General features: G+C 42.9%; 1 protein-coding gene across 1 annotated transcript in view; it reads right to left on the bottom strand.

The window, feature by feature from the left end:
• Window positions 1–12,123, bottom strand: part of DNAH3 (dynein axonemal heavy chain 3) — a 165,782-nt gene that overhangs the window by 1,121 nt on the left and 152,538 nt on the right. The window contains exons 55-60 of the mRNA XM_077760528.1: window positions 11,836–11,952; window positions 7,473–7,627; window positions 6,499–6,666; window positions 4,695–4,837; window positions 2,194–2,398; window positions 1,168–1,305 (exon numbers count right to left, since the gene is read on the bottom strand). Of these exons, the coding sequence (XP_077616654.1) occupies window positions 1,168–1,305; window positions 2,194–2,398; window positions 4,695–4,837; window positions 6,499–6,666; window positions 7,473–7,627; window positions 11,836–11,952 (926 nt within the window). The remainder of the gene's footprint in view (window positions 1–1,167; window positions 1,306–2,193; window positions 2,399–4,694; window positions 4,838–6,498; window positions 6,667–7,472; window positions 7,628–11,835; window positions 11,953–12,123) is intronic.

The raw sequence follows: 12,123 nt of genomic DNA, 5'->3' as shown, positions 1-12,123 counted from the left end.
CTCAGAGCCTGGAGCCTCTTTCAGAGTCTGTGACTCCCTCTCTCTCTGACCCTCCCCTGCTCATGCTGTCTCTCTCTCTCTCTCTCTCTCTCCCCTAGAAATAAATAAAAAACATTAAAAAAAAATTAAAAAAAAAATCATTCAAATTCTAGGGGCACCTGGGTGGCTCAGTCGGTTAAGCGTCCGACTTTGGCTCAGGTCATGATCTCACAGTTTGTGGACTCGAGCCCTGTGTTGGGCTCTGTGCTGACAGCTAGGTCAGAGCCTAGAGCCTGTTTCAGATTCTGTGTCTCCCTCTCTCTCTGACCCTCTCCTGCTCACGCTGTCTCTCTCTCTCAGAAATAAATAAAACATTTTTTAAAAATTAAAAAAAATAAAATCATTCAAATTCTTATCTTTTTGTTACTATAAATAGAATATTTTTCTTATTTTTACTTCTAAGTACTTATTGCTAGAATAGGAAAAGGCTATTGATTTTTGTATATTTAACCAGTATCCCTAGTATTCAATCACCATATCAGTATTCTGATACCTATTGCCTATGAGTATTCTGATAGGTGTAGTTTGAGTCTTTAGAGTTTCTAGGTACACAATAATTTCAACATCAAAAAATATGGATTTATCAATTTTCCAATATTTATCCTAGTTATTTTATTACATTATTGCATTTATTTCAGCTTCATGTTGCCTTCAAAGATTATCAAGTTTATTCATAAACTAAATTAAGACCTAGCAACCAGTCTGCAACCTCTGGACAAGATGATCTTACCCCTTTCTCTCCATATATGGACAAAGGTGATACTTGACTACTGGCTATTTCTTTGACTTCACTCCAAGCAAAGCACTACCCAAAACCATTAACATCTTTCCATATGAAGAGTCCACCATGCTGAATAAACAATAGGGGAGATGCTTTAATTTTTCTTGGTATAATGGTGGCAGAGTTTTCCTCTAGAAAGATTCCTTATATATATACAGCGACAAAGCCTTGGGAGTTCTGATTCTGTCTGGAATAACTTTTGAAGCTATTTTTAAGTCATATTTCACTGTTCCATCTCAGAAGCATTTGGGCCTTAACACATCTAAATGTTTGGACTCATTAAGAAACAGGCAACATTGCTTTCTTTGGCTGGTCCCTTGAGCTGGTCTAAGCCAAAGCACATCTACCTCAAACTCAAATCCGATGTGGTCAATGGGGATGGTGTATTTCCGGGCATAATTCTGAGAAACACCAGTCAAAAAAGACTGTGTGAAGTAAAATCCAGAGATCCAAAAGACCACAGGGGGCCCATGGTCAATCCACTCCTGGAGAGTCACAGAAATAAAAATTCAAAATCAATAGCACATCAAAAATAGTTCAAAGGCAGGTAATGTTAATGAGTCCTATTAAGAAAGATGGGTTTTTTCCCCTCATTTTTCTTAAAATAGGCAGCCCTCTAGGTTTAGTTTATATTTTCCCACTTTTCCCCCCACCACTGAAATGAAAGTACAAAGTTACATATTTCTACTTTAAGAAGAGCACAGGTACAACCTGGTGTCAGGGTTATAATAGAGACTGGCAGGGGCTGTAATGTTGGAAACTACGTGCCTTATCTAAACTGAGCAACAGCCACTCATCTGAAGTTGCCATGCAGGAATGCAGCCCCATTGTTTCAGCTCTTCCTTTTTTTGCAGGACGAACATTTGGATTTTTATGTGTAATAATTCAATGTTTACATGCTAACACAAAAAAATCTAAATTAGGGGCACCTGGGTGGCTCAGTTCAATGTCTGATTCTTGATTTTAGCTCAGGTCATGATCTCATAGTCACGGGATCAAGCCCCGCATCAGGCTCTGCGTTGAGCATGGAGACTCCTTGGGATTCTCTCTATCCCTCTCTCTCTCTCTGCCCCTCCCCTGCTCATGTTCACACATGTACACTCTCTCTTGCTCAAAATAAGTAAACTAAAAAAAATTTTTTTTTTAAATTACCAGGCAGCCAAACCAAATATATCTATTAGTCAAATCTGGCCCATGAACCACCAGTTTGTGACATTCTAGTTCCTACTCCTGCCTCTATAGGCTATTATCTTTTCAAAGCCTTTAAAAAGTCTCCCTCCCACCCTTAACTCTGGCAAGACTGTTTCTAGAATGTCCTCTCCACCTGAATGAGCACGCCAGGTACTCAGCTACCCTGAGTACCTCCCAGGTACCTGGAAGAAGGCCAGGCGGGCCAGCAGGTCAGCCACATAGCCCCCCAGGGGCTTTAGGGATGGGTAGGACTTGGCCATCCACATGGCTGGCACTTTACCCACGATCATGCTACTGAAGACATCCTCCAGCTCTGAGGACATCAGGACCTGCCCTTTGATGGCTCGGCCAAGATCAATGAGGCTTCTGCGAACCACCTTGGTCAGTCTGCAAGAACAAAGGAGCTGGCTCAGCCAGGCTCTCTAGCTTTACCTTACCCAAGTACACTGACTCAGGTCTCCTTTCACTTTTCCCCTCTTTCAAGGGTCAGACAAGTAATAAACATTCATGATAGAAAAATTATAAAGATGAGAAAAAAATGAAATCACCTGGTATCTCACTACCTAAAGATAACTTTGATGTTTATCTTTCCAAAATTTTCTATACATAAACATAAGTTATTTTTAAATGGTATTAACTATATTACTTTTTTGTAATCTGTTTCTCTCTTAGCATGTAGGGAGCATCTTTCCAATTCAATAGAGACCTAAATCATCCTTTTTTAATGACTACAATGTATTTCATTTTATTTAACAACTTTCTTATTGCTGAAACATGTTATTTCTAGGTTTGTTGTCACTGCAAATAACATTGCTAGGAACATCCATCCATATCAATCTTTGTGGAAACTTATAATAATGATTTTCCTGTGAAAGGTAGAATTTCTAGGTAACAGGTAATATAATTTGAAGGGTTTGATCCATATTGCCAAAGTTCTTTTTATGGATTATGAGGTCCTTGCCTGAGAAAAGGCAGCCTGGGAGATGCCAAGTTGGCCTGCCTTTGTCTCTGGCCTCTATGTTATGAGGCATAGCCAAGCCCAGAGGGAATTCACCTGAGAGTGCCAAAGAATATGCCACCAGAAATAACTTGTCATCTCCAGCGATTTTTGGAATCCCAGCCAAATGGATATGAGAATGATCATATGCAAGAAACAGATTCCTGGGTTTGTAATCACTAAATATTCACATTAAGAGGAATTTAATTCATATTAAGAGGGTCAGACATTTGGTTCATGTGCTTGGCTGAGGAGTCAAGGGGCAAAGTTACTGCCTGAGGGATTATTCCACAGACCTTTGGCTATTATACCTAAAGACTTACTTGCAAGAAGTTTTTCTATTTTTGTAACTATGAGCTCTGCTAGTTTCAAGGTTTTAGGAAGGAACACTTGCCTCAGAAGACACAATAATGAGTCCCCTGAATTGGAAACTGAACTGTCACTTAATCATTTTGGGCTTCTCATACCACATGGTGAACAGGCCAAAAAAAGGTAATTGGTGAGGATGTGGGAGTGGATTACTCAATGTGATTAATCCTGACCGTCACTGGAAAATAAGATTGCTGTTGCCCTGTTCTCTCCTATTACAATGACCAGTAAAGGCTAGTGATGGCCTCTGCAACCACCAAGGAAGAGCTCCAGTGACCGTAGGAGAGGATGGGTGGCAGAAGAGGGAAGCCACTAGGCTTGGTATCTGGATGAATGATAACTACATCCCATCATGCCAAAGTATCTGAATCACAGCAATACTGCTGCATCCTTAGCTCACACCCCATACTTTGCTTTGTTTCCCCAATTGGTCAACTGCCTATTGACTCTAGAGTTAACTCTAATCCTAAAACTGAGAAGGCAAGGAATATTTAGATGACTTTCTTCCAGTTCTCTACTACTTCAAAGTGAGGATGTCTCTAAAACTAAGCAATAACCAATGAGGCAAAATGGAGACAGTAACGGAGAGCTGGGAGCAGTGAGAACCTTAGACTTGAAAACAGAAGTAATGAGTTTTCTCATTTGGTACAGATGGTCTTTGAGAACTCTTTCAGTTTTGTTTAGAAGTCAAGTCAAGATGATCTATTGGGCTCTATGCTGTAGTAATTAGAGAAGTGAAGAGGGCCTGAGACCCTTCTCCCCATGGGCAGCCCATCACACCCTTTTCTTTATTTGCCCTGATTTCACATATTGGCTAAGTGTATGGGCTTTGGAATCAGACAGCCTGGGTTCAAACTCAGTTCTGTCACTGAATGACTGTATGTGCAAGTTACTTAACTTTTCTGGGTCTATTTATCACCTGTAAAATGGTGGCAGAGGGATTATTAACTGCATATTTTATTAGACTATTATATGGTTTGAATGCAAACACATGCATGGTTCTTGGACCCACACCCAGCACTAAGGGCTCAAGAAAAGTGGCTCTAAGAATTACTTTTACTATGAGTCTGCTTGGTATTGGTTTTAACCTGATTTTACAGGTGTTCTATCAATGAGTGGAAGAGAATGAATAGAAAAATTGAGTTAACCCTGGGTCAATACATGCTGGAATGGTCCTATTTATAGCCCTCCCCATGGGTGGGGCCAACCACTTCCTCTGCACGGCAACCCTTATCAAGTGTACATGTCAGTTACTACCCATGAGATCGTACCCCTACATTCCCACTCCAACAATCCAAGTAAGACCATCCAGCCCACCTGTTGAATCTGATGAGCTCCTGCCTTAGGACGGTGTTCATGGATTCCTCATAGACCACAGGGTACAACTTCACAACCACTTCCAGGTCAAAGTCATCTGGAAGCTTGGAGAGTATGTCCTGGGCCAGGTCCTCAATGACTTCCTTAAAGTACAGACAGTAGAGAGGTGAATGAGAAACCAGGCCTGTGCACTGTGACTTTATTTGGGTAAACCTGAAGCAGTGAGCATTGGTCTTTTTAATCAGCCTACAGGACCTTCCTGTGAACTCTCCTACAGAGGCCAATTCTGCCTGGGGGAAAGGAGGTCACTCACTTTTCTACCAGTCTTCTGGAGGGCATCACCTCTTGGCCCAGAAAGTGAAAAAGCAAAGCAGTGAGAGCCCTATTCTCACACCTGAAGCAAGGGTCTGAGGGCTCAGCAGGTAGCCTCAGGGCAGTGCTGAACCCATCCAAACTCCTCCTAGGAGACCATTTCTCACAGCTCTTTCAGCCAGCCCCTCAGAACCAGTTCTTGGTACAGATGGGACTCTTGCTTAGTGCGCCAGTGACTGGACAGGACACCTGGGAAGGTGGTAAGCCATTCCTCAGCATTGAACAAGAATAGCCCTGGGCAACAGGGTTGACCAAATAGGGGAGCGGACAGGCCTAGAGGAACAAGAAGTAGGACTTGGGTGTGAGAGAGACACACAGCTCTGCCATCCTGTGGATCTGAGAGGCTTGGAACACACACTTCCTTCCCTCTTCCCACTGTCAGGGGAATTTCCATCCCTAAACTGAGACCAAGCAGGCTGTTCTATCTTCACACCTATTATCATTTATGGCACTATGAACCAAATCAAGAGAAATCCACAGCTGAGAGGACTTGAACATGGAGTAGCTCAGAAGGTGGAGAAGGGAAGGATAGGAAAGAAGAGAGTGTGGTGGAGTCAGGAGATGGTGGTCCTGGGTCTGACTCTGCCTCTGAGTTGATGAATGCTTTGAAGCAGGTCTCTTCCTCTCACTGGGCTCATTTCACGCCCATCTGTAGATTGAGGATGGTGGACCAGGTCTGTGCCTCATAAAGCATGAACTGTGAGAGGCACCTAAAATGATTCTAGGTGTTTCCAGGACATGGAGCAAATCATGTTGAATCACATGGTGAGAAAGTCACTCTCTTTTCAAGTTTCAGCCATCGTTCTCTTTTCATTATTCTCAAGGACAAAGTCTCAGATCAGTGCTAAATGCTCTATAACACTGGTTGATCTTCCTCTTTACACAAGAAGCCAGCAGGGCCTCAGCAACATCATTTGTGAAGAACCTAATAACCGTTTAGCTTTCATTTTCTTTTTGTGGCTGTCATGACTTTATGGAAATGACATTGGATTTCCATTTATGGTAATGATGTGAAATGGTTTTTTTTTTTTTTTTTTAGTATTTTATTTTTTAAGTAATCTCTACACTCAGTGTAAGGCTGGAACTCATGCCCCCTAGATCAAGAGTTGCATGATATGTAGTTTTTAAAAGAAATGTTTTTAAGCAAAAGAGATTTAGTTTTAAATATTAGATAAATGTAGTATAGATGATATATGGGTATAGCAACAATTCCAGAGGGTTATATAGGAGCAGCTGACAATGTGGAAACACTGTTGCTCTCCCAGCTCTGTATTTAAGGACTTTCAGCAGGAAGACCGAGCACCTATGCCCTGTGGGGTCTGCCAGGCCTCCAATCTTCGGTATCCTAGGTCATCATCCACAACCCTGCATGACCACCAGATGGACAACTGCCTGGGAAATGGAATTTTGTATCCTGTCCAAGCTCAGTTACCTGAGGGGACTTGCCACTCCCTCCTGACTGCCTAGGGAGGGTCAGCAGCACCCCTTGAAACAGCTGGTTGGTTTCCTGGTTGTCCTTGGTGATGTCAGCATTCTCATGGAGGCCAAAGACTTCTGGGTGGGCTGTGATGGGCAGGTTCCTAAGATACTCGATATAGGACTGGAAAGGAAATGTTCAGTTGACAAACCCAGGTCCCCTGGAGTCCTAGAGATCAATCAGGGCTTGGCTGGACCTAACCCAAGAACCACATTGGATTGTTAGCAGAGGCCATACCTACTTATCACCCTACCACCCCACACACCACACACATACACACACACACACACACACAAAGAGGGTGAAGACACTCCAAGCTCTTCCTCTTACAGTCTTCTGGGGAGTGAGTATAAAGGCAGAGTATACCACCTCCCACCCCTAGCTTCTCCCTGTTCCCCCTGCAGTTCTGGCTTTGCAGTCAGACTGAACTGGGTTTGGATTCTAGCTCTACTGAAAACTAACTGTGTAGCCTTGATCCCCAGCTTCCATATCTGTAAATGGGAAGATAAGTGAGGTTACAAAGGATAGACCTTGGCATATAACAGGTGCTGAGTAAAATAAAGCCCTCTTCAGGGCTTTATTCTTCCTGTTTTCTTCTTCCTGTTCTCATTCTCCCATCCAGTTTTTCTGTCCTTCCTTTTAGTCACTTTCTGAACCTTTGTTTTCAAGTAGCAATTTGCAACTTGTTTACTACCAAGTCTTCATTTTAACCATCCTTTCCCTTAATCCCCCAAGATGGACCCCACAGTTTGAAAAGATCTTGTCTATCAAATACCCAGTTTTCATTCAACAGTAATAATGTCTCTCTTAGAGGCTTTTTGGAATATTAGAAATGGCTTATGGACCAAGTCATGAAGCCCATAGCTACCCGTGGCTCTCCTTGACTACACAGCAGCCTGTAGCCACATGGAGACTGCCAAGCCTCTCACCTGGTAAGAGCCATGAGGAGGGATGTAGTAAATGTCTCCAGGAGCGATGGAGTAATGGTCCTGCTCGATTTCCTTACAGTAGAATGTGGACAGAAGGGATAGCAGAAGACGCCTGTCTTTGTCATCAGTCACTCTGCCCCCGTAATTACATTCCCCTGCAGACAACCAACAGGAAGGAGTTGAGCCCAAGGAAGGTCATAATGAACTTGGTCATTAATCTAAAACAGAGGATTCTTCCAACCAAGGAACTCTGCTGAGATGCAGGGTTGCTAAAACCAATGCTCACCTTGGGATGAGGCCAGGTCTTTTTGTTATTATGTTTGCTACAAAAATAGGACATGTTCACCATATTAGAAATTAGGAAGTAAAAGTAAACTGAAAGAAAAAACAATACAATCACCAATAATTCCACCAAAGGTAGCTGTGAACCTTCAGGCATCTTCTTTGTGTGTGTGTGTGTGTGTGTGTGTGTGTGTGNATACAATCACCAATAATTCCACCAAAGGTAGCTGTGAACCTTCAGGCATCTCTTTTGTGTGTGTGTGTGTGTGTGTGTGTGTGTGTGTGTGTGTGTGTGTATGTACATACATATGTGAAAGGCATTACATAAAGGTGGTTCAGGGCAAGCACTTTGGCATGAGACTGTCCTGGGTTCCAATTCCAGCAGCTTTTCATCCAAGACGTGGAGATAATTGCAGTACCCATCTTGCAAGGTTGTGGTTAATAATGCTTATAAAACACTTAGCATAATACTTAGCACACAGAAAGCATTCAATTTATTACAGCTATTACAAAATTGTGATTATCCCATACATACTGCTTTGGGATACTCCACCCCCATCATGAATATCATTCTCTAAGACCCAGGTTTCTACACTCAGATTTCTACAAAAATAGTTAGGTAATTCTTTGGAAGCCACATCAAATCCATCTCGCCAAGCCCATGACGCATTTTCTAGCTGGTCTAGATTCCATAATATGTGGGTGCCACCTGGTATTTAGTAGTTATGGACAACACACTAGTCTTCAAGGAGGAAACACATTGCGTGTTTACGTGTGTATGAAGGATGGGCTCATTTCCAATTTCAACCATTCCAGGAAGACACAGGTCTACAGACAAGAAACAGGAAGTATGGCCCAAGGTGGGGGCAGGAGGCTTCAGCTTCTCTTGGTCTTGGAGGGGTCTAAATTTGAAGGAGGAGGATATGGCTCATTAAGGGAAGAGTAAGGGTCTACTTACCTTTTGAGTAATTTGAGCCCTGCAGATGCTGTTTTATCCTAAGCCAGAGCATCTAGATTTCTGAGGCTTTCTTTTGAAAAATTTTTTTAATGTTTACTTATTTTTCAGAGACAGAGACAGAGCATGAGCCGAGGGCGGGGGAAGGGAGTGGGAGAGAAAGAGAGACACACAGAATCTGAAGCAGGCTCCAGGCTCTGGCTGTCAGCACAGAGCCCGATGCAGGGCTTGAACCCACGAACCATGAGATCATGACCTAAACCGAAGTCGGACGCTCAACTGACCCAGGTGCCTCTTTGAGGCTTTCTCTATGGACTTTTCCAGGCTTTTAGCAAAGTTCAATTTGAACATGATAGCTGGTCTCAGCTATAAAAAGTTTTTGATAGCACTATATTAAATAAAATATATGACATCAAAGGGACTGTGGGTTTCCCTCACTGAAGTCAGCATGGCAGAGCTTAAGGGCACCCAAAAGGGAACCCAAGTGAAGGTAGATCTCAGGCACAAAGTCATAGTGTAAGGTCCTGCCACCACTGCCTCATCAGCAAATTTTCCTCCAAAGGATCCCCTTGCAGGCTTTGGGTTTTATGTTTGTGAAGGAAGATGAATTTCTTTATAGCTATTTGTATGTCTATTCTGGTGTCAAGAGGGAACCAGGATGTGCTTTTGTCTCTTTTTCTTTTTTAATGTTTATTTTTTAATTTTTAAATTATTTTTAAAGGAGCCCAACTATTTAAAAACATTTTTTAATGTTTATTTTTGAGAGAAAGAGAGAGAGGGAGGAAGAGAGAGAGAGCATGAGCAGGAGGGCCAGAGAGAGAAGGAGACACACATCCGAAGCAGGCTCCCATCTGTAAGCACAGAGCCCAACATAGGGCTTGAACCCATGAACCCTGAGATCATGACCTAAGCTGAAGTCGGACGGTTAACTGGCTGAGCCACCAAGGTGCCCCTAATGTTTGTTTATTTTTGAGAGGGAGAGAGAGGGAGAGAGACAGAGAGAGGGGAAGCAGGCACTTATGTGGGGGAGGGGCAGAGACGGAGATTGGGGGTGGGGGCTGGGGTTGGACAAAAGATCCAAGGCAGGCTCTGCGCTGATAGCAGAGAGCACTATGTGGGGCCTGAACTCAGGAACCGTGAGATCATGACCTGAGATGAAGTCAGAAGCTTAACCAAATGAGCCACTCAGGGTGCCCTTGCTTTTGTCTCTTCTAAGGTCTCCACTCTCTGCCAAAGGGCTGGGGGTATCAGATTAAGAATGTACTGACTTTGGCCCATCAAATGTGATAACCACTGTTAAACTGAGACCTATCTCTTTGGTTTAGTGTCAGTACAGAGTTCTAACAATCATCCACATCTCGTTCTCCTTTCCTTCTAGGCACATAGGTGGGTTACACTTCTCTGGGTCCCTTGCAGGGGGATGGGTGTGGGAGACAACTTCTTGTGCATTTAATTCCTGGCATGAGCGCTTCAGTGCTATTCCTGTGGCAGTGACCACACAAGCATGTGCTGAGATGTGACATCAAAAGTCAGTGGAGCTTCTGCCAGCTGACAGATAATCAGTGAGCACAGACACCTGCCATTTCACCCCGGACATGTAGAGTGGGCGAGAAGTGGACCTTGAGATGTCTTACACTCCTAAGATGTGGGGATTGTTGATTATCTTGGCCTACTTAGCCTATCCTGACCAGTCTAGGTGAGAAGTGAGTCTCCTCCAGCTGGCTGACACAGTCAGGGCAGGTTGCTTTATGAGCTGCAGGAAGTCCAATACTAAGACCATATCCCAGAGCAAGTATGCACTCATTCCACATTCTGAAGAACAGCTCTAGCATGTGCTTCTGCATGACCTGAAATGATGGGAAAATGACTCACCTCTTTAGAGAAGTTCTTTCGTCAAACTAATATCCACTGAGCTTATGTTGTACGTGTCACTTGGGTTTTGTTTTAGGGGACAGTGTGCTGACTTAAGTAAGGTCTATGTGATCTTTTACAACTGAACTTAATCACTCTGAAGCACGATTTCTCAATCTTAGCAGTATTAACATGTTGCACTGGATAGTTCTGTGTGGTGGGGACTGTCCTATGCATTGTGGGATGTTTAGCAGCAACACTGGCCTCTACCCAGTAGCATCCTATTTAGTGGTGACAAGCAAAAATGTCTCCAGACATTGCCAAATGTCCATTGGGAGGGGGAGAACTTCCCTTTGTTGAGAACCATTGCTCTAAGGCATGAGTCTCATTGGCTCTAAAATGGGGTCACTAACATGAAGCTCATAAGGTTACTGTGAAGACTCAAAGTGATGATTGTGTATATATGGAGCATCTGCCGCACAATCGGGGAAAGGGTCCACAGAAACTCTTTAACATATGGAGCTGAGGAAGGAACTTGTGTGTAATATTGAAGATGCAGGGTTTTCCACCTGTGCTGCATTCTGACCTTTGGCCATGGTATTCCACTCACTTTTCTTGTCTATATTTTATCTTCTATCCCTGGGCCTACCTGATGTATTCCATGAGGGAAGCAACCAAGTTCTATCCATTTACATTCTTCTATATTATGCACTAGTAAATAATATAGTGGGTGACTAATAAATAAATAATAAATTTATTAGTAGGTGACTAATAAAAGGTCGCTGTAGACTGCTTTAATATAAAACAGCAAGTGCTGTTTTCACTTCGGGGTACCTCTGCTGGGAATGCTCTCCTTCTTCCTTCTCCCTACCTTGCTTTCTCCTTCCGCTTGTAAAACTCCTTCATCCCTCAAAACCCATCCTTCATGTCTTCAGAAAGTTTTCTGAAGACATGCTCATCCCCTACCCCATCCCTGAGATTTAATCATTGCATTGCCTTTCGACTTTATAAATGTTTCTCTTGTTGAACTTAAGACTGTATTGTCATTTATTTCTTTTTATATATATTTTATTTTGTGGACTATGAGCCACTTGAAGGTAAGAATTGTATGTTCGTTTTTTACAGTATCTCTCATGGTGACCAGCATTAGTAAGAGTTCAATGTTTGTTGAAAGAATGATTGAGTAAGTAAATGAATGGAGGTGGGACCAGAAGAGCAGAAGGGTGGAGTATGATACTGGACATTTATAACTGCAAAGCCTCCTCCCAGAAATACCTGTCAGGTAAGTCAGAGCCTCAAATGGCACCTCCTTGTAGTCGTTCAAAAACATCTGGATCTGCCGCATACTAATCCGCAGGTCAGATTCATTGAATTCATAAGGAATATTCCAGCCTGAACAAAGCACAGAAGAATTAGAGACTTCAGTGCCAAGAGCTCATAATTCCCACTCAGACACTGAGCTGTAGAGTTAAGCATCATTATGGAGCAGGAGCCTCTTTCAGCCCCATGAATATCAAGCACCAGGCCAACTATTAGCCTTGACATTTACTGCCAATGTGGGAG

This window comes from Crocuta crocuta, unplaced genomic scaffold, assembly GCF_008692635.1.
Source record: "Crocuta crocuta isolate KB4526 unplaced genomic scaffold, BGI_CrCroc_1.0 scaffold73, whole genome shotgun sequence".
NCBI classification, from domain to species: Eukaryota; Metazoa; Chordata; class Mammalia; order Carnivora; family Hyaenidae; genus Crocuta; species Crocuta crocuta.
This window is presented reverse-complemented; position numbering and strand designations above follow the sequence as displayed.